General features: G+C 41.4%; 1 protein-coding gene across 3 annotated transcripts in view; it reads right to left on the bottom strand.

Moving 5' to 3' along the window:
* PTPN14 (protein tyrosine phosphatase non-receptor type 14) overlaps nucleotides 1-23,768 on the bottom strand; it is a 110,968-nt gene that overhangs the window by 46,888 nt on the left and 40,312 nt on the right. For 2 of the 3 annotated variants that reach the window (XM_059841058.1, XM_059841059.1), the window contains exon 3: nucleotides 17,222-17,391. In XM_059841058.1, the coding sequence (XP_059697041.1) occupies nucleotides 17,222-17,391 (170 nt within the window). Of the gene's footprint in view, nucleotides 1-4,284; nucleotides 4,459-17,221; nucleotides 17,392-23,768 lie in introns of those variants that run through there. The other variant, XM_059841060.1, reaches the window with a different exon arrangement.

Here is a 23,768-nt window from a genome sequence, read left to right as displayed (position 1 = left end):
ACCTTAGAGGGTAGGTCAAGGCTAGCTTCAGGTAACTGAGAAATGACTCTGTTCAAAAGCAGCATCCAACTGCCTACATCCTGGCTTCCTCCAGCAGCTGGATGGAAAACATGACTGACACTAAAACCAAAATAAATACATGGAAAGATTTGTGTCATTCCCCTTCCTAATGAGACAGAACAATGTTGGGATAGCATCATATTCACACATTTGAATTAAAAAAAGGAGAACAGATGAAAACACAGTTCCTATCACCTACTTCCAGATCACTCAATCTCTCTCTTTAAAAGCAACACATTATAATTGAAGGGGAAAAGAGGGGATTTGGCTACAACAGACTAACTTCACAGTGATGGTCACTTTCCATTTATTATGATGTGCAGGTTGTGAGATAAGGACAAATGATGAAGAGCCTGGATGCCTGGCTTGATGGTGAGCTGCACTGGGGCACACAGTGAAAAGCCAGCTACCATAGCTGACCAGTGAGGTTCCTACCAAAGGCCAATGCCTTCCAAGGGTTGAGGGCCAGCTCCACAGTCAGCTCCTGGCTAAGGATACTAGAACAGGAAAACCTTTGCACAGCTGAAGACAGCATGATGAGATTTGTGCATTGCTTAATTGTTGTTTACCACCTCCATTTCAACAGCTGACTACTGAAAGGTTGTTCATTTGCAGGCATTCCCCAAAAGACAATTAAAATTCCAAGTCTCCACCTCCTCCAGTTCTTTACACAGCTGGCACACGATTTCAGAAGTAAATGCAAAGTATTTTAAGAGCAATAAGGTTTTTATTTTGGCATGAATTAGTCAATAATGCCAAATTTCTGCAGAAAAATAGAGGGCTTAAAGAAAAGTATGTTTATATTACAAATGGACATTGACTGTTCAGGAAAGTAACACCAATCTATAACCTCTCCCATATAAGCAGTACATGCTTCCAGTGTAGCCTGACATCAAACTGCTGTGGCTCTGTGTTACCCAGAGTTCAAAGGACCAGGGAAGCCCTCAGCAATGAGCCAGGAGACAACAGCATCACACTCTGCATTCTCACTGGCAGCAAGAGAGTGAGCACACACAGGAAAGAAGTGCTCTGCCTGTGGTTTTCTTTTCCTGCCATTTCTGATGGGCCACAGGCACAGACATGCAGCCAGGCCCTGTTGCAGCCCGCAGACATGACACAAGCCTTCCAAAACACGCACTCCTTCCAAGAGAGGCTTAGCCACCAGATGCAGGTCCACAGTATCCACCAATTTCTCTACATTTAAACAGAACCCCCCAACCATAACAGGTCCATCCTCTGTACTTGTACATTTTTTTTAAGAGCGTATTATGCATTTTGCATACTCCAAGTTCAAATAAACCCACAAGCACAAAGTGAAACTTTAAATAAAAAGGCCAGTAATGGCATACTTTTGCAAGAAAGGAAGGCATGCCACAACCTGATCTTGATTTTCTGCTCTTGAACTATTGAATTAATTATAACAAATTACAGGGAGCCCCACTACAATTTATAAGCACAATAAACTCCCTTACAACCACCTATAATTTTATCAGAGTTAATCCAAATACCTAAAGAATTATACAGCACAAAACTTCGACATGCCTTTTAGAGTAAAAAAAAAAAACCACCAGGGGAGCCATATTCTCTTGTCTTCTGATCCTTTTCCTTTAGAAAAGGCTATGTTTGGTCTCTGCAAATTGGAGTCAACCGTAGTCCAGGAAACCCTGGTGACACCACCATAAATTCATCTTGACAAAAACTGGAGTGGGACAAAAACTGGAGTGGGATTGCAAAAGTAAAGCAAAACAAAATTATATGATGCAAAGAAATCTGTATTTTAGCATTTCTAACTGGAAAAAAAAAAGAAAATGTTTAATGTAAATATAAATATTACATGGAAACACTAGAATAAAAAATTTGGGAGCAAAGAGTTTGTTATCCACATCTTTGAAAAAAGCCATGTATCCATTTTGTTTGGGTTTTAAACACATGCTAAAAGTGTTATTGCTCAGTCCACTGTTCAGCCTAGGCTTGAAAACATGCTCAGCTATGTGCTCATATCTCCTGAACTGAGCAGAACACTTGCATTTCATGACAGAGATCCAAAGGTTACAGCTCAGGAAACTATTTTATCTTTTTAGCTTCACGTTCTTTTTTGATCACAAAAAGAAAAAAAAGGTGGGACTGAGTCTGGTAGGTGAATTACAGCAATGCCACGTATCACTTCTCACAACATGGTTGGGTTATTTTGAGTGCAAGCCCACAATATCTCCCGCAACTGCTGCCTCCACCTTCACCTTCCTCCAAACACAATCTTCCCCGTTCCCATACAGGATTCCAGGGCTCTTCCTCCTCAGCCTGAGCTGTGAGTCCCAGAGGCAGCTGCTGCTTTGATGCAGGATTTTGGATAATAAACTAATTCTCCCAGGTGTCAGGCACCTGTCCTTCGGTGCCTGACACACAGCATGGGCTCCACCTGAGAACAGGAGCTACAACCACACACAGGCCCCACCTACACAGAGGTGCTCACTAAGGTGCCATGGCATGCAGCCTGCGTGCCACTGCCCACTTGGTTAGTCACATCCTCACAACAGCAGGTCCCACACACACAGAGCAACTCATGCCCCCAGATCTCCAGATGGAATAAAACAAAAGAAATCCTGAAATGGCAGCTGCAAAGATTCATCCTCACAAAGATGCAAAAGTGCAAAGATAAGCCATGGCTATGTAGGCTGAAGAGTGCTTAACCTCCTGGGGAAGAGAAGCACCAAAAAAACCCTGTTGGTCTTTCCTGAATTGGAACTAGATTTTGGCAAAAATGAGATTAGACCCCAAAAAGTTAATAATAGCTCATATTTACTTCCTTTATTCATATGTGTTGACTCAGTTCAAAATATGCTTCTCCCTGCCCTGAAAAACAAGGCAGCTAACCCTCAAGCTGTATCTACTGTGGGAAAAGGTGGTTTAAGCTACATATGGAAGCAATATGAGTCAACAGTTTGAAAATTCTCCTGGTAGCCAGCCAGGTTAATGGCCAAGCAGGTTAGAATATCATGCTAAAAAAATGTGGTGAGTTAACTAGAACAAATGTATACTCAAGCTCATACTATGCAATACTGAAAATAAATAGATAACTTTTTTTTTTTTTTAAGTGGTGCTTAAGTACAGACATAACTATTCTTTGGACTCAAAACAAACATGAAGAGTTCTCATTGCTCCATTCTCTTCCCCACTTTGTGTCAGTTGTAACAATAAAATATAATGTATATACCCCATAAGTCCCATTTTATTTTTCAATATATATTTTACAGATTCTCCATCCATACAGCTCTAAACTCTGGAATTACTCAGGTCCACCATGTTTGTCTGGCTAAATGTAGAGTGTTCTGCTGTGCACTGATGCCAAAGCTGAACTGAGTGAACACATATACCACGGAACAACTGGCATGCCTATGTAAGCATCCAGAAGCACATCACAAAATAATTGCTTTGTGGGTGCAGAGCAGCATGCAAGTGTATTCAGGTGTTGCTTTATTCAAAGTGCAAGTGAACACGTTCAGACTTACAGAAGAATGTGTGCTTAGCCTGAACTTAACAAAACAAACAAACAAAAAAAAAAAGGGCTCTGGTGAGCCTGCAGTGAAACCTCGTTCATGAATTTACAGAGCTCATTTACAAAACCCTGTCAATGAAACCTTTATAGTGTCCCAACCTCACATAATCAATGTCTGAGAAAGCTCTACTGATTTAGTGGAATTTTACCTGGTGTAGAGTTAAAATCCAGTCCATTGGCTACTGCCTTTTACAGTAATCTGTCCTGGCATTAAGAAAACACTGCTTGAAATGTGACACAATGAAGTTGCTGCCTATCTATAGGTCGTCAGTACAACACCTTATATTCCTGCGAAAAGATTGCTGGAACATCTACATTAGCGTCACTGCCAGCAGAAAACAGGAAAATTCAGGTTGCTTCCACCTCCCAGAGACCCCAGTGACCCTAGTGTTTCCAAAGGAATAATTGAAAACAGTCACCCCACACCTCAGTAAATCATGCAACAAAACCACAGCCCAGGAAGTTGTAACATCCCAGCGAATGCAATCCCGCAAAAGTGAACTCAGCACTGATAACGACGGGATGTTGCCAGGGAAATATGTGAATCAGTGCCCTGTTGGGTGGGTAAAATAGATCCATTTCATGAAATGAATAATTATTCTTTGTAAAAGCTTCAAAAACAGCTGAAGATATCAAGTGCAAAAGCAGCTGCCAAAGATAAAACAGCGAACCAGTAAACATCTCACTGCACAGGAATCTGCCATCTTCCGACACTGAGATTTCTGCCAAATTCTTGTTGAGATTCTCAGCTGCATAAGGGCCTCCACACAAATGCTTCTTTTAAACACATTTGGAGACTTGAGGTTTGTACTGACATCCAATTGCAGATCCTTTAGTGCTATACCCTGCCAGCAAGGCAAAAAAAAAAAAAAAAATTAAATTATTCATATCACTGAAAAAGGTAAGTTTAGAACTAAGTTTTCACGATCTGTGTCTCAGCAACAAGAGAAGGGAAAACGTTTGCTCCAGCCAGTACAAATTTCAACATTGAGTAAATTTAATTAAGACTGGCCATGCTACCATAACCAAGATTTCCATTGCCTATTGAATTCTCAAAATTTAAAAAACCAGTCAAAACCCACACATCTGTTTTCTCTCAAGCTGCTGCTAATTGTGGCCTGACCCTCTACCTGATGCTGTAGAAAAATTTCAGACATCTATCTGGGACTTCTAAATAGCAGACCAATGATCCACAGTTCCCTTTTCAAAACACACAGTAGGAAAGAGAAAATTAATCACCTGCAGAAAGTGATGCACAACAGAGGAATCCTGAATCATGCTGTGGAAATGCCCATTTCTTCTCACTGATTGCACAGGAAGTCTAGAGCAACCCTCACTCTGTAAGGCTTTATCAGGAGTAGCAACATGACTGAGGCTGGAATGGCATGTGTGTCACAAAGACTTTAAGGAGTACATCCCCTAGCAGTCTGTACTTCCCTGAGGAGAAACTGCTCTGTCCTGTAACTGCATCATATGGAAGACAGACAGGACTGAGTACCAGCCCCAGCCTAGGTAATGCAGTCATCTGTCCAAAGCAGTGCCTTAAACTACCCTGGCAGACAAGTCTGAAGTACATGCTGGTGTGTGGGGTGCACCAGCACAACCAACCCGTGCACAGGCTCCCTAATGACTGGGAAAGCTCCCTCTGCAGTGACACACATTGCTGCTATACCTGGAGGGAAAAAAAAGGGCAGCCAAGCAGTTTGCAACAGTCTAAATGACAAAAGCAGTGAGCAGCTCAATTCCTAAACTAGAGGAGGAATTACCCTTTTCATCTTCATTCAAGGAGATGCAAAAACACTGATGGACATTTCCAGGACTCAAGCAGCTAGGGATGACAAGTGCTTTTCCTTTTTCCACATTTTTTATCCTTTCTCCTTTAAACCAAAACATTGAAGCTATCACCTTTTTTTCTAAAACCCCCTATTTGCTTTTAGTTGCATCTGTCTGGTTGAAGGAGACAACAATACACTAAGAACCTTCAGGGAGCAAACTCTATCATAACTGATTCTACTGAGAGTCATTCCAGCAGCAGGGACTTTTTCATTAAGTTTACAGAAACCTCCCAGTTTGTGGATGGGAACTCCCTTTCCATCATGGTCATGGCAGCATGCTCCCACCAGTCTAGAAACATTAGACTTGAATTTCCAGTATACAGATTATTATTTCTATTTAAAAATAAAACTATTATGAAACAAAGTCTGTTATTTGTTTCTCTACATCCTGTCTTAGGCCACACACAGTCCTCATCAGTAAATCCCTTGCTGAAGGTTTCCTGTAGAGTTTACAAGTGTAAGTAGATGTAGCAGGGCCATGTTGTTAAATACAACTTTTGGCACATCCTCCAGCTGCGTAAGCAGAAGCTAACTATCCATACACTCATCCATACAAGCCTTAAGACACTGCAGTTCAAAGAAAGCAGGACACAATTCTTCACTTCATTCCAAACAGTAGGTTAAGTCACAGTTTTCATGAGGTTCTAGAGTCAATTACAGCAAGATTAAAAATCTCCTTTCAGCACTATTTAAAATAACTGGCTACTAATACAAACCAAGAAAAAGGGACATGTCCAGATCATACAAGTAGACCTTCAGCAGATTTTCCATAAATACACACATACACGTGGAATGGGCACTGCTAGCAGTACAGCTACATATATGCAACCACGTGACTGTGTGGCACTGGGAAATTTAACAGGAGAAAACCAAGGAGCAGGAAAAGCTGGATTTAAATAGAAGACAACTCCAGGTTATCACAGTGATCCTCCTGACACAAGTGTTTATCACTAAGCAGCAGTGAGGACAGTTTCCTCAGAGCCTGAGAAACAAAAAGCAGTCAGTGTGACTCATCCAAACACAGCTCCATATACAAAGCAAGCTCTTCTGATGAAAGCAGAAGCCCAGATTTCTAGCCTCAGCACCATTCCACCTGTCAGATATCACAAAATAAAATATACAGGCCGCTCAAATTGTTTTTGTTTCCATGCAGGAAGGCAGAAGAACTTTTTTTCCTGCAACAGAAGCTGGTTAGACCTTCAAAGCAAGTTTCAAAATGCTTAATGTATTTCCTTCTCTTTAAGGATTATAAAATGTCTCAAGTACTAGGTTCAGTCTCATGGACCCTCAGCTCTTCTTTCTGGAATTAAGGTTCAATCCTGGCAGTCTATGTAATCAAGACACATTTTAAACACAGTGGTTGGCAGCCGTGTCCTAATTATAAACAGTCACTTCCTCTAGTGACCAGGAATAGGACACAAGGAAATGGGATGAGGCTGCCTTAGGGGAAGTACTTACACTGGGATTGCAAAACAGGGACAAAGCAGGGCCTGTTATGATAAGACAAGGGGCAATGTTTTTAAACTAAACGAGGGTAGATTAGTCTAGACATAATGAAGAAATTATTTACAGTGAGAGTGGTGAAGCCCTGGAAGACGTTGCCCAGAGAGGTGATGGCTACCCCATCCCTGGAAACACTGAAGATCAGGTTGGATGGAGCTCTGGACCCCCTCACCTAGTCCCTACTCATTGTAGGTGGGTTGGACTAGATATGACCTCCAAAGGTCCTTCTAACCCAAGCTATTCTATGAGTCTTCTGTAATTCCAAGTTCAGACTGGATATGAGGAAAAGGTTCTTCACCTGTAGGGTGGTCAGTCACTAGAACAGGCTCTCCAGGGAAGTGACTACAGCACCAGCCTGATGGTGTTCAAGGAGCATCTGAATGATGCTTTAAATCATACGATCTAGTTTTAGGTGGTCCTGCCAGGAGCAGGGAGTGGGGGTCAATGATTGTTATGGGTCCCTTGCAACTTGAGAGATTCTGTGACTCAGTGAACCTTCTTCTGTCCTGCTGCACATATCCACATTTTCTATTCATCTGGTTCCTTATACACTTTCGAAATGGATGCACGATTAATGCACTGTCATCTCTGAAGTTTCACAGGCCACACATCAACCCCCTCAAAGCCATACCATTACTGAAGAATTATATTTCTTTCTTTGGTAAAGCCAAGTATTCTTTTTCCTTCTGGTTTTTGAGAGCTATAAAATATTTGGAATCATATCTTTCATGCCCTTCTTTACTTGCCCTTTACTAATCTAGTCTCAGTTCTGTTCTGAACATGTAAAAAAAAATCCAGACTGAAATTCATATCATTACCTCATTCCAAGATCTTCAAAGTTTGGGGAAAACCCTAACATAATAAAAATCACAAGCATGGACAATAAAACTGCTACATTGTACCCAGCTGCGGAATTGCTTTTTAAAAATCTGAATCATTGATGGCTGTCAGCCATGGTAAAAGCCATCCACATTGCTTATCCAACATACAGTTGGATCAGCCACTGGCTCAGATCAGACACTGGCTCAGTCAGTGTCTCCAATAGCACACATGCTCAGGTGGACAAGAAAAGGAGATCCAAAGTACTTTTTCCCAAGTGCAAATGTCTCCACTACCATAGCTGCGTGGAAGGGTTCAAGCTGGGCTAAGACCAGAGAGGAAGCTCTCTCAACTTCTGTAAATGATGTATCACTACTCTACAAGAAGAGCAGAACCTCAGAATGTAATCTTTGCTTCTATTTAAAAGGGTCCAATAAAAAAGGCTAGATTACACTAAAAGTATTTGTTCTACCAGAACTGAATGTAGAAATAACTCCCATCAGGAAAGCAATATGTTAGCACATGGGACTAAGCCCTAGAGCATAAAATTAGTATTATTTCCTTATGATCAGATATAAATGTGAATCTGCCCAATGCCAAGACATTCTGGTTGCAACATTTCTAACCACCACAGCCATTGCCTTCAAAACACAGTAAAGCAAGAATGCAGGCTGAAAGTATCCTACACTGTATTTATAGTTATGCAACACTATTTTTCAGAGTTGCTACACATGTACTGCCCAACCACACACATGAAAACACATTCACTTTCTGGTCTAAAAGCACAGTATAATGTAATAGATTAGATCTAAGCATCAACAGTTTCTTAAAATATCTGGCACAAAGAGCTCAGCTTTCAATAACCAACACACAGAGAACAAGCTCCCCATTCACTGAAGAAAGTCAGCTGGGAGAAGGGTTTGCCCTCCTCAGCAAATATTTTATAAACAGGGAATTAATGTTGAATCTTAGGTCTGCCTTGAAGGAGTTCTTACTTTTAAGTCAAAGTTTAAACATCCAGTAAAGTACACATCCAGAAAGAACCAACTGAAAAATATTACTGAAAAGCGAAACAACACATACACTGCAATAACATGAACACAACAAGACCCAGGCAAATACTGCACATTATTTGTTGTTGCTGTTCTCTAAATACAACATGAAAGCTAATTAAGTATCAGGGTGTTTACAACAAGGCAAGTACAAGACTAATGTGTGCGTTTCATGCTGCAGTAGCCACTAATATTAAAAAAGTCTAATAATTAAAACAAAACAATAAAACCATCAAAGGAGCACCAAAATGCGAATATCCCAGGCTGTCTAAGCCTGGGTGGCCACCCAGGGCTTTTAGGACTCATCCAGCTTGCATGCAGTTCCAGAACTGCTTCCTTGTCTGGACAACATGAGTCCAAATTCCAGCAGCTAGGAGGAGAGGAGAGGAGAGAGGAGAGGAGAGGGGAGGGGAGAGAGGAAAAGGAAGGAAAAAAAAAAAAAAAAGGCCACTGACATTTCCAAGTTACTTCACAACCCACCCACAATCTTGTTCAACAGAAGAGAGCTGGGGTCCCTGAGGACTCAGGACTCCCTGGCTCCACTTAGCAATGAATCCCAGAGCTATCCTTTCTCCTAGCTTTGGGAGACAGGGTGCAGTTCCAGTCCTAAGATGAACGACTTGAGGACCCTGAACAGGACTGGGGCTTGTATGGTCATGCAGGCTGTCAAGAGCCATCTAAAACCAAGGGAATTCTGTTCCAACAAAAGTTTATTTGCCTCATGTCAATTTATAAAAGTTCAGCTCCAGAGCTCCTACTGCTTCTTCTGGGAGATCTCAACATGATATCCCACAAATACTCTAGTGAATAAAACACTTAGATTAGCACTTGTCCCAGCTCTTTTGCTGTGTTTCAATACTCATCACATACCTACAGCACCCTCTATTAGTTCTCCTAGTCAAACAGAAAAGAAACAGCACCACCACATATGGGGCAGTTGACACCCCATGCTCTTTCAGGGCTGTTTGACACCATTCCTCTGTACAAACTTACCCAGTAATTTGACTCCCCAAATCATTTAGCTGAGAACACAAGCTTTGACAAGATTCATGGGATTCAATTATCTTCCATTTCTAAGTTCCGCCATTCTTATACATTCTTACCCTGTTCCTGTCCTTTCCTGATCATTTGATACAGCTTCCATGTATAGCAGCAGCTGTTTTAATTAATGTAAATCATTTAACATTGCCGTCCACTGATCCAAAGCTCTCTATGAAATAGAATTATGATACATATATATATATATAGCTACACATAATACATATATAATGATAAAGTTGGAATATTCTATAAGAAAGAAGCTACACAACGGTCCAGTTCAATCTAAGAAACAAAGGGAACTGACAAACCTCATAACTGGAAATAGCTAAAACCAGAGGACTCTTCTGACCATTAATATCATATTTATGTTGGTGACAACACCGTTGCTTCTTAGTGAAGAGGAGGTGCATCCTCTTTCCAGCTGGGCAAGCCACACAGCTGTTTCTGGTGCCAAGAGGGAGGGCTGTGTGTCAGGGCCTTTCCTGTGTGGTGTGAGTAGAGCTCATCAGCACGAGCACTGTAGCCATGACATTTCCCAGAAAAGCAGGCAGTGAGTGCAATCATTTTTCTAGAACCTACATAGCCTGCCTCCAGATAAGATCTCTCCAAGACAGCAGGCATGCTCCTAAAACATGCGCTGGTAAGTACACCATAAACACGAACTGACAAAGGCTCCTAGGAAGAGACAAAGCAAGACAAAGAAGTGACACTTCTGCTGCCTGAAAACTAAACTTTTTTCCTCTCTGTTACACACCAGTAGCACTGAAGGGTTAAATTCTGACTTAAATCTCCAGGTGTAAGAAACCAAACTCTGGACTTCTTTTTTATCATTCTACCTTTCCATTTGCCACGTATCACTCAGTTCTCTCTCATTTACCAGTCCACTCATGCAATCCAAAACATGCATCTCTCTTCTCCTCCCATCCTGCATGCTATTTTTCTGTACTTTCATAGAAAATTTGTTAAATGTCAGTACATTTTTGAGAACCATTGGCATTAAAAAAAAAAATCCTGTAGATCCATCCGTGGTGTAGCAACAAGCACAGCCACAAAATCGGTCACAGTCCTCACTTCAGGCAAGCACAGTCCAGGATGTCTGGAACAAATCTGATTGTACACATTGTGCTGTTTTTTCCAGAACAGTGTGATATTCAAAATAATTATTTTGGACAATGAAGCCAAACCAACTACCATGAGCTCAAAAGTACACACAGAGACTTCTGCAGCCACAAGCTGCAGGTGTGACCAAGCATGAAAAGCAAAGCAGCCTCATGTACTTGTCACATGTAAATGTTACATCCTTAACAGCCAAAAGAGTTCCACTTCACTGAGCGTGCCACAAAACCAGCCTGGCACAGGACGATATGTGATATCCAGCCTTAACACAGAATTTAAAAGCACAGCATAAGGAGCAGTAACTAGCAGAAAAGATTGCAGTGACTGGTAGAAATCTGCAGCTTGTCTTAAAAGCTAGCTACACAGGAGGATGTGAAACTTTAGCTTTTTCAAAAAAAGAAAAAAAAAAAAGAAAAAGACTAAAAGCAAAGATAAGCTTGAGTAGGCAAGACATCTAACAAGGACTTTTTTGAGGGAAAGCAAAAACTCCAGTATTTGTTAAAACAGATTTGTGAAAACATTTTTCCCTGTAAATATGAAGCACTCAAACAATAATTTTCCCCCTCTACTTTATACTCACATAATTTAAAAATTTATATAGTCCTAGGAGTGTGTACCTCTTTATGCTTTTAAAGAACTTCTGCTTAAAATGTCTTCATCTAACACTTGTAGAAAAACAAAGACAGGGAAAGGCTGGGAACAGTGAAGAAGAAATATTTCCTTAAAAGACAAACAAAAAAACAGCTACAAGAAATGGTGAAGAAAAGGGTATGGCATCAAAATATCAGGGAAAATAAATTTTCACTTTGTTAAAAGAGGGTAAGTTTGAGGCTGAATTTTCCCAGACCGTCCAGAAAAGAGGCCTGGGAGCCACGGGCTCTAATTTTCCACCAGCAAACACATTCATTCCCCCACTTCACAGGTGCAGCCATCCCATTCCAAACACTGTTTCCTTTCACAGGAAAGCTGTACAGCACATTCTTCTGGGGCAATGCAGAGCTGACAGCTGAACTTGGGGCAGAAGCCCAGTGCAGCACACTGCAGGTGCTGGAACACGTCCCTCCCTACAGAGCTGTGCATGCCAGACCTACCGTGCAGAGCCCCACAGGGGCCCAGCTCCATGGGGCACCCATACTGGGAACTGCTCTCACTTCCCAGAATTATGTCCCATTCTGCAATAGCACAAAAGCCACTGGATACTACTGAGTACAGAGCACCCAGTAAGATACTGAAAACTTCTTCCAAGAAAGAAAAAAGCAAACCAGACCAAAGCACACCTTTATTCCTTCACAGGAGGCACAGCAGTGTCACGCGCTAAGAAAGACATGCCACGGGGAGCAAACTGTGACTTCAGTTTTCCCTTAGAACTGTGGGAAGGGGAGAAAAGAAAAAGGCCCTGAATTGTCTGATAATTGTGCAGAAAGCAACATCGCACCCACATTTTCAGAAAGCCACAAGAGTGTGTGGGTTCTCTGTTTTTGGAACAAGAGAACAGTGAAAGCAAGCTTGTTTACTTTAGACGCTGTACAAAGACTTTTTTTAAAATAAATGCTTGAAAGGATGCCTCCTCTCTGAGGAGGTAGCAGAAAATAAAAGGCAGATTTATATGTCTAATCTATGCAAATATCTACTCTACAGGGCATCACAAAGAGTGCTTTATATCAGACAGTATGCAGATCCCAGGTGCTTTAAATATGCCAAAAGCACATGCAGCATCTCCATCTGTGATGGCTGCTCACTGAGAACAGCTGGATGACTAAAAAGAGGTTGTCTAAGTAGCCTTCCATGAAAAATGCTTTTTGCTAATGTGCCAGTCCCCATACTCCCACCCAAATTACTCCTGCTATAACTGCCTCTGAGTCTGAAAAGGTTTTTTTTTGGTTGTTGTTTGCTTGTTTTGGTTTTTTATTCTGTTTATCACAAATTCTTCTAGAAATTTTCAGATTGTAGAAATAATAACATGGTGAAAACTCCTACTGGCAACTTAAGGAATTATCATGGAATTTTAATTAATCTGTGAAAATGGAAAACATCTGTGGGACCGGGGACCAGTAGAATGCCATGACCAGTGGACAGGGAGATGCTGGAGTCACTGAGATGTTGGAAAAGACAGGATTAAGAACAGGGAATATATACAGATGGGAGCCTCAATTCAAGAGAAAAGAAACAGAGTGGAAAGGGTAGAGAAATAAGAGGTCTAGAAGGCAGGAAATAGCTTTCCTAGGAGAAGGCTTAATGCCAGGAGTACAATGCACTGAAAGTAAGGCATAGCAATATTTATGTCATGGCCACTACCAGAAACAAGAAACAGGTACTCTACAATTGGTGTCTGCTTTCTGTATGTTTCCCTGGGACATCCTTGGGAAGCATCCATCACAGGTCAGGAAACATCACAGCTCTGAGTAGCCCCAGCATTTGCTTTCAAAACCAGGAACTGAACAAGGCTGACAATGTCCTGCAGATGCTTCTTACCCTGTCCCAGTGATTAACTTCATCCAAAGAGAAGAAACCTCTACACCACTAACATTTTCATCTTCAAGCATCAGTCTTGTAGCAAAGAAGGAAAGAACTGCAAGCCAGAGTCAGATGTGACCTACTAACACAATTAACGTGCTCCCCAGAGTACTCTGCACTTCATCCTTTCTTGCAGGTATCAGAGGTTGGCTTCTAAGAGCTTAAAAGCTAAATAAACTGCTCTGGCAGTCTTGTCTTTTCATTTTCTTTACCACAGTCTCTCGTATTATCAGAAACACCTCTTACAAATTAACTACAGGCATCCATCCCACATGAAGACATGGCAGTGTTTGTGTTTCTATGGCAGGTGCCAGCAGCTCTACAGGTCCTAAATAACCAGTTACATGGCCAGCCCAGGTAGCCCACTCACCCACTCAGCAGCAATACACAATTTGAAATTATGGGGTCATTTGGGCACAAACTGAAATACATGGCACACCTTCTAAACACAAATCCCCTTCTTTATTGCAAGGGTGATTGAAAAGATTTCCAGAGTAAGTGTGGAATCTCTCCTTCCATGAATATATTCCATGCCCTAGAGCAATATCCTCTAGTTGACCTTGCTCTGAGCAATCTCCAGAGACACCTTCCAACCTCAACCATTCTGCAACTGCTGCTTGCATCTGACTTCAGTAAATCATCTGCCCTTCCCACACCGTGACTCGCTGTGAGGGACAGCACTGACTTCTCACAACTCTGCTGTTCCATTCCTCTCCCAGCACGGCACATGTGGACAGGTTTCCATGGAGTCTGTCCAGCACTGGGACCCAGTTCTTGGAACAGTGTTACACACCCTTACTTCTGCCTCCACACTTGGCTTGTCAATAGAGGAAGTTACCAGAGAAACCACGAATAGCTCCTGACCACTACCAACACCTCCAGGCAGTTAAAATCCACAGGCCTGGAGGCATAATTAGCATTTTCTACTTCCAGCAGTAATGATAAGATGTAAAGGAGTTATAATTTTATAAATACTGTAGAGTTGGTACCAGGATTCTTCCTGTTGGTCCCAACCACCAAACAACAGCCAAACACAAAATGGTTCACATATTGTTTTGAATTGTTCACATATTTTTGAAAGAAAGATCTTTCAGATGATCTTTCAAATAAAATTATTAAGGAACACTACCTCAGAGCCAGTGACCAACACTCTGAGTAATGCTCCTCTCAACCAACAGAGCCTAAAAGACTTGCATCATTTTCTCTTTTTGCAATGACACTATGTGAGACACAGGAGGTTGCAGCCACTGGAAACAGGAAGGAATATTCAATTTGGTGACAAGTTCCTCAAAACCAGCTATCAAGTCTATAATCCTTCATATCAGAGACAGAGAAAACCAGCTCAGGAAACCAATTCCCTAGTGTTTGAATACTTGTGCATTATGTCAGTGTTTGCTGAAGCATTCTCAGAGGACTTCAGCACCTTCAGAGAATATTAATCAACCCTGGAAACTCTGGAGTCTACAATTAACTAAAAGCTTGCTGCTGAGAGATGGGTTTCACCTTCAACTCCAAACACAGCCAGGCAACCTCAGGGCTGGAGTTGTTTCCACTTGGAGAAGATTACAAAGGTGACAGGTCCACTGCTGGCAGTATTGTCACCACATCTGCATCTTCAGCCTTTGGTGGTGGTTGTGTTTTGGGGTTGGGTTTGTTTGTGGTGGTTCTGCAGCCTCCCAGAAGGGGATGAAGTGTCTCATCACAGGTTCTGCATTTCAGACAGATTTGTCATTTGTACCTAAATATAAGTCAAATACACAGGCACTGAGTGGGCGAGTCCAGTGCCTACCTCAACATCACATGTAATCATACCATGATCAAGTCTAATCCTAGAAGCAGCCACTAACAAAAGCAAATGTTGAATCAATCTACCAAGAGCCAAAAAAAGCCCCTAAAGCCCACATGCATCTGTGCATCTAATCAGGTTTTCAACTAAGCCTTTCTCTGCCAGTTGTTTCAGAAGAATCCTCCAGGTCCCCACCGTGGCCTCAAACATGAATCTGCCCATTGCTGAAGGTTTGCTGCCATCACACCATCTACAGCACAGCAATTCCACTCCACAAAACAAACAAACAAATCTTAACAGGCTATTCTATATCTGAAATCCTCTAGTAAACTGCTACACGCCTTTAAAGAAACATAAAAGGCACTTATAAGACTCTACAGCTTATGCTATCAATCACTTCAGAAAGAAAAACAATTCAGCAGCCACTCCAATTGAGAGTGCTGTGAAGTTCAATTGTCACTGAAATGCTTTGTTATTACCAGCCTGGGCAGAATGAGCAAATATACCTCTGCAGGTGAGCTATGAATGAGCAATCAGCACTGCAGGCTGCAGCTTGAAGAGATAATAGCATCCAAGTAGCTACAATGCTTCCTTGCACACAACCAGGCCAGGATTGGGCTGACAAATTGAGCAACACAACATTTCAGACATTCTGTCTGCATGTTAAAATAATTCTGAAGGAAAAGGTACTGAGGCTTCCCTCTCCCAGCGCGTACAAGCAGGAATACACAGACACATACAGGCATCAGTGTTTGGTCTGTTCTCAGAGAAAGTGAAGTTTTATGATGCTTTTATCCCACTCTTTGGCGAGAATTCAGCACACACAGTAGTCAAGGGATGGCTTGACAACTGCCATTTCAAGACAACTTTTTCACATCCTAACAACGCCAACTCCCCAGTTCAGTGTCAAATAAAGATCCTTTAAAATACGCAATCTGCAATATAAAAAATTGCTTCATATCTTGGATGCCTTCTAGAATTAAGGCCATTCTTTCTTCAGTATTTATAAATCTTTTCCTAGCTATTATGACCATGTGGTGAATTCCAGGGTTTCAGCAAGAGCAGGTTTTTTTCAGTGGCAAGGCCTCTGCCACCCTGAAGCCTTCATCCACTTATTCCAGGCTTTACCTCTAGTTATGCTGATACAACTTTGCTCAGACTAGATAAATGAAATAATTTTGGTTAAAAAGAAAACAATTCCACCCCTTTTTAGGTGAGGTGGGCTTTTTTCTCCTCACTCTCTTTTTTGTATTATTAAATTTCAATACAGCACAGATGTGCAAAAACCACACAGTGATGTGGTTTACAAAAATAACCCCTCAAAACAGTTGTATTGTTACAACTGCAGCACAGGGCTCTGAATAAAAGAATAATTCCCACTGAAGTTGTTTGCAAAGGTACGCCCTGATCATAATTAAAAGACTAATGCCCTCTTAACAGTTTTAATCTTTTTGTGAAGCATAAGGGAAAATCAAGAGTGGGATGAGCAAAACCTGGGGGAAAAAAAGCCAAAGTTCACTTTCACCAAAGCACACGTAGGCTTAAGAATAATGAACTAAAACTCTATATAGAGTTCCTTTGTGGCTTCCTTTTCACCAGCAGAAAGTTACAGAAGAAAAACCATGGTCACCAAGGTCCTTTTTAAAATTTATGTCAGACTTTTAGTCATATAACTATTACTCCAATTTTTACCCTGCAGTTGGTCATACACAATCTTTCAATGAGACAATTTTTTTTTTCTTCTTCCCAAGCAGACATAATCAAGTGGTGACTTCTCCTATTTTTTCCCATTTGGGCAATGATCAGGAAAGGAAATAAGCAGATGATACCTGAGCAAATACTGAATGCCAGAAACAGAGCAACTGTTTCTCTCAGATGCTCTATCACAGTCCCATTCTCTCCCAGCTCTATCACAATACTGTGGGCAGAGGGAAGCACATACCTTGTCACCTCCTGCTGCAGTCGAGAAACACTGGGCACATAGAACATCACCCCAAAGAAAAGCAAAGGCTCATTGGCAAATTTGTCCAGCTGCTTCTTCAGAGGCTTTTCCAGTTCAACCCAGCGGTCTTGCTGGTTCTTGCTGAGAAACCAGAGGCCGAAGTAGTGAGTCTAGATAGAGAAGCACATGAGTGTCAGTTTACCTTTGCCAGCTACATCACTCACACAATGTCACAAATGCAAATAAGAACAGATGGCATTGTGTACATTTTTCCATATGCAAAATCAGAGTAGTTTCTTTTTTACTGCCCCTTTTTGTGGGACATTTTGAAGACAATGACAAATTAATATTGCAATATACTACACAGCACACACACTATCTGCCTCCTACCATCTCTCCCAAATGCATATTGAAGAGCTCTGCATGACATTGTGGCATAGGTGACATAAATGATTTACAGAAAGTGCCAGAGTGTTTTCTTAAGGGACACCTGTGCTTTGTGAACAGACAGCAAACACTAAGCCTGAATTAAAGTACAAAGGCTTCATGAGACTTTGAATCAGGCCCACTGCACACAAAGGACAAGGACTCCTCCAACTAGGAAAAAAAAAAAGAATGCAAACCCACATACATATGTCAAAATATATCTACCAATACCAGAATAATTTGCCCAACACAGAATTATTCACTCTTCTTTTTCTTCTTAACACACTCACAAGGTTTTATGATGGACAAGTATACACTTAGAACGTGCACATCACACACAAGTTGTTTGCTCTAGGCTCTACAGAAATACCAGGTTGGAAACCTCAGCTGTTTCCTGCCCAGTGCAAATCTCACTAGCTGTAGCAGCTACCTTATGAGCCACGTGGGACTGCTGCTGGTGAAGAGGAATTAACACAGAACAGCACTCAGAACTACAGCTACAAAGTGGCAATAAAGCAGCTGAAGGAATAGCCAATCTATCATGCAGGATTTTATTGAAAAGCACTTAAACATCAAGTACTATGGCTGCAGATCTGAAGAAAAAGTGAAAAACATTGTTGCAGACAAATTGCAGATGTTAAACTTTGCAAAATCCACCATGAACAGCCTGTTTCATGCTGGTATGGATGTTTCTATAAAAACCATTGCACACACCATGACTTAGCACACAACACAAGGACAAGTAATACAATACCAAAAATTTTAAATGTTTACAAATGGCAACAAACCAGCAGGGGAAACACTGCTCCAACTTCTTTATAGCTGAAGGCATGCAAGAGACAATCATGCAAGACTCTGAATGGGAGCACAGGTGTACTTACTTTAGGGTCTCATTAGATACATATTTTCAACTTTGGACAAGATCCAGACTAGCATTTAACTAAGGTGATAACTAATTCAACTTGATTCCTCAATTAAGCCTGACAAACAGCTTGAGCACTGCTCTGTCAGGTACAGTGAAGCAAACTGCTTCTTTTGTAGTATTTCCTTCTAGAAATTAAAGGTATCTTCAATAAATCAATCAATCTACCTATCTGTCTAGGGCACAAATAAATCAAGAAGTCAGCATTTCCTACAGGATAAACTTCAAACAAAACTAACCTCAGAAATGGTCCCTGATATATTTCTACTCTGCCTTTGTAGTCACCAGTGGATAAAAAGTTCCCTCTGATGAGTTCACCATGGTAGTAATTAGATTAAAATGAAGTTGGGAGGGACAGTGGAGGCAGCAAAGAAAAGGAATGAATGTGAAGGCAGAAAAAAGCAGTGATTTTACCACCTCTAAAGGGAAACCCTTCAACACACTTGAAAATCACTGCAGGGCAGCTCATCCTCAGCAAGAAACAGTGTGGAGTTGTGAAAACAGAGCTTCCGTATTACTTGAAAAAGTAAACATTCACAACACCTAGAACCCCAAATTTGAAGTGTGAAGTACTTGTAAAACATGTACCAACGAAGAAGATTTGGACTCTGAAGTCTAGAAGAGGCTATTCAAGGAATTCAGGGATTGCAATTAAACAGCTCCAATGAGCACAGTCCCTCCCCTTTGAGGGGGGGCTGGGAGACAGCACAAGTTTATATTTGCTAGTACCAAATCTAGAAGCAATTCCAAAGAACAAGAAGTAAATGAAATACAGTGTTATTGAAGTTTCTAGATAACAGCAGGCACTGTGGAGCAAACATGGCAGCATGCATTTTGCACAACTAGAAGACAACTGTTTTCCTGGAAAGCAGCCTGGAGAGGATCAAGCTACTGCAGCTGAAGCACAGGAACTGATAGCAGAGCAGAGCCCATGTCACAGATTCATGCCCTTTGGAGAGACAATACACACAGTTATTTGAAAGTCAGGTCTCTGTTGCCAGCAACACTTCTTGAAAATGCAATGTGTTTTTTAGGAACCTACAGTGAAGGACCTCTGTAGCCACTACTATGCACACCTGAAGAGACCCTCCCCCCTACAAATATCAGTAATTCCCAAAAAGGAGTAGAAGAATGTGGGACTGGAAATGGCTGGACCACCAAGCTCATCATGCTATGAGAGGGCATTTGGCTCTCCAGAAGGTGAGTCATGCCATGCTGTCCATTCCACAAAGCACCCCAAAAATCAGTTGAGGTTATAAAAAAATGGGATCTTCTATTAATAAGCAGCTGATTAAAAATTAGGTTGATTTTAAAAGCTGGTCTGTTTGTCCATCTGCACAAAGTGACTGACTTCACTCAGATTTCCAAGGAAAATCAATATCTGCACCGACAGCTGTCAATTTCCTAAGTAGCACATATTACCCTCAAGGTTTTAAAATTTGTCTCACCTACCCCACATGACTTCATATGTGGTACAGGGAAATTGGTTCACACTCCTCCAAGAGCTGCAGTCCTCTGCTAAAGCAGCAGACAAGAACCAGAGCACTTGGGTGCCAGAATGAAAACGTGATTCTCAAAATACAGTGAGTCGCAACACCGAACATGTAAAACTGCACTAGGAAGTCTTAAAATAGGTGACATTAATAAATAAATAAATAGCTGTCAGTTCAGAAGGTAACATATTTGTTTTGGACTTGGCCTTAGCTATCCTCCTAAGTCCAGAACTACCCCTGCATTTTTGCTGGGCCAAACAAGTAGAATTGCCACCCTCAGGAGATGATAGAAAATCACTAAACCAGCAAATGTCATTCTAAAAGATTCATCAAGCCCAGCTCAGGGATTGTTAAAGCATATGGTTAGTTGGCCAACTAAATATTTATCCTTGAGAAAGAGACAGAGTTCCAGCTTCCCCAGGCAAAAAACATTAAGCCCTGCTATCCCAGGGCACTTGAGCAGAGGGGAAGGTGCCATTTACAGCAGCCATTTATTCATAGAAGGTCTTTTGTCCAAGCAGTGCCTGAACCTCATCTCAGCTTTGCTGGCAAGACGAGTCAAACCAAGACATATTTAGAGGCAACCTGTCTGCAAAATCCCAGGCTTCAGTTGTGCCCTAAAAGAAAGGACCTTTCCTTTAGTGGCACCTTCTGGGCCACTAAAGGAAAGGTCAGAATGGCAGCAAAAGGCCAGCTCTGCACAGTGGACAGCACTTGCCTGTGATGCTCAGTTCACCACACTCCTGCTTTGGTTTGGGGCTTATAGGATGACATTAATGGGCATACCATTGTGAAATTTGTCTCACAAGAATAATTTTGGTTGGAAAGAACCTTCTTGCCCTCTCCCCACTTACTATACATCAGAGCATACCACCTTTAAACATTTTAAAATTTTAGCAAGTGAATTATAAAGAACAAAAAGGATAAGGAAACATGAAGACTCCCAACAGATTTGTACAGATTACTCTGCTACTTCAAGTAGGTTCACTTAGTCTGGAAGTGGAATGGAAAAATGCCATTATATTGGGGAAAAATCCTTTCTATAAACTATACACATACACACATGATTATAAAATTACATTTTTGGCCTTGTCTTTCCTCTCCCTTCCTCCCCTCTTCTTGTCTTTACCTTTTACATAATGCTGGAAAAAGAGCTCATTTTATTGGAACCAGTAACTGTTCAAGTAGAAGACCTGATGCTTTGTCAAGAGCTTTGCTGAAAAGGATAAAACCAGATTTTACAGTAGTTACATGGCTCCACTTTCTGCTGACCTATTCCTGAACCCTGAGTCAGTCAGGCAGGGAGTTGCATTCCCCAGAGATCAAATAGAAATATGCATAATCCACCAGATACTGTTTTTCAGTCATGTGTGGTATGATCGACAGTCCCTCACAACAGGGCATAATCTCAAAGAGTTTTGCTTTTCAGCAGGAAGGGTTTGGACAGTTTTTTGTTCATTTCTAAGGAATTGGATTGAGTGAGACATGGATGCATTCCTAACTTGAAGGTAAAAGCTGTGGTACACCTAGGATTTATTTGAACATAAAACCAAACTGAGGTATTACCTGAGACTGGAAGGAGGAGAAAAACAGGATTTTAGCACTGTTTTGTTAGCATGGGACTTAATGAAGGTTGGTTTATCCTTACTTGTACATCACAGCTTGCAAGTCAGGATTTCTAAGAAAAGGCATACACCAGCTGCAGTTTTTGCTGCATTCAGGGAATTTTAAAACTCTCTCTGTGATATGTATGCTTGCAAGGACTTTTGCCTCAGGTATACTTAACAGGCTTCTCTACTCAGCTATCCAGTTGCAGAAATCTTTTAAAAATCTGAGCTTTGTGAAAATATTTTTGACCCTTCTGTAGAATTTGGGTGGACAGTGGTAAAAAAACTATGGTAAACCTAGAGAGGAAAGGGGACAGTCATCGAATTACCTCATCATCCTTACAAACAGTGGTAGGAAGACTACAGGGGCAGAAGAAGAATTGAATTTAGGGTCTGAAAGAAAGAAAGAACAGCATCAGGCACCTCCAAGCTTGCCAGCTCCAATTATTCCTCATCCAAGGAGCAAAAGAAGATAGAGGGAGACCCTCTCAGAGTTGAAAGAGGTAGGTAATTCTCTCCTAAAAAAAAAACAAACCCAAAACACCCACTTCTGTCAAAAAATGCTGCACTGTTGAAATCTGAACTTTACAAAACCAATTCAACGCTGCCAAAACCTTGTTTAGAAAAAAAAGCAGGGAGGGTGATGAAAGAACGGGAATGCGTTCCAACAACATCAAAGCATTCTCTTCCATGTTGTTAAAATATTTTTTTATCTTGAAATGCAAACTTTTTGTGCTGACATATTTCTTTTTGCATGACAGAAATAATTTTGAAAATTAAAAAAAACCAAAGCAATAGAAAACCCCCATAGAACTGAACACGGACCAAAACAGCTTCCTTTGCTACTCTACTGTCTAATTTCATTTATCTGGAAAATTTTGGAACTTCAGGCTTTGTTACGAAGTGGAACAAAACACATTGAGATCACAAAATGCTTTGTGGAAAAGAACGCTGACCCACTGACAGAGCTATTGTTTGCAAACGCAGGTGGACCTCCAGAGAGAACCAGGAGGCCCCAGACTTCTGCTGCACCAACTAGATAAGCTCACAAGGAACACGAGGAGAATCACTTCATTCATTTCAATGCTTTCTGCATTGGAAGGAAAGAGAGAAGTTTGGTTCTTCCCTAAGGACACCCTAGGGCATCACCAACAGAAAGAAAAAAAAAAAGGAAAAAATATTTATTGAAAAATCTTCATCTCTGTAAGTAAAGGGGGGAGGGTGAGATGATTCTACTAAAATTCATATTTAAAACCAAACAAACCACCCAAGTATGAAAAACACTATGCAACATTCCCTCTGCCCTGCTCCTGCCTGCACATTTTCCAGCCTGTTCTGGACACACAGAGAGTTCTCCCATCCTTCTCCCATTCTTTATCATTATTAAAAAAAATAAAAGAAAATAATTTTTGTTTAGTTTTCAGATATTGTAGTTATTTGTATGCTTCTAGCTGCCCTCACTGCCATGGGCAAACTGCATTAAACACTGCAAGATTTTTAATCTCCCCAGCTGTGCTTGCAGAAAGTATCAGCCAGGACAGCCAGATGATAACACAGCAACTTCCAGTGTAAAATAAATGAAGCCACAGGGGCTAGCTTCTTAGCCAGATAGCTGGTCCCTCGTAGGGTAAGCGCCCCAGGCAAGCAGTCTCAAGGCTGGACACCTCAGCTCTCTGGAGGCTGGGGTGCCCTAGGCCAGACTGCGGCACAGCCGTGGCTCCTAGCAAGCTTAGTGATTGTCAGCTCTTAGTGAAAATCAGCTCTTTTATGATTTCAGCTCTTAGCTTGCTCGTAGGGGCTGTGGCTGGCCGTGGCTTCTGGAAGGCAGACGAAAAGAGAGAGGAGAAGGCGGCCAAGGGTTCCACGATGGTTTATTCTGAGGGTCTCACGAAGGGTCTTGAAGCTGCTCTTCTCAAAAAATTGGCCAAGACAGCCGCTTTTATAGGGTTAGAGAGGATTGAAAACTGACCAATTGTAAGGGTTAGGGAAACTAGCTATGGGGTCACAGAGAGCTAAGCAGGCCTGGAGGACCAGAGTGAGGACTCCTGGTTCAATTCCTATGACTCAGCAAATACCTATCTCTAAACATCCCTCCACGG

This window comes from Haemorhous mexicanus, chromosome 3, assembly GCF_027477595.1.
Source record: "Haemorhous mexicanus isolate bHaeMex1 chromosome 3, bHaeMex1.pri, whole genome shotgun sequence".
Lineage (NCBI taxonomy): Eukaryota > Metazoa > Chordata > Aves > Passeriformes > Fringillidae > Haemorhous > Haemorhous mexicanus.
Note: the sequence above shows the minus strand (reverse complement) of the source record. Positions and strands in the feature narration are given on the sequence as shown.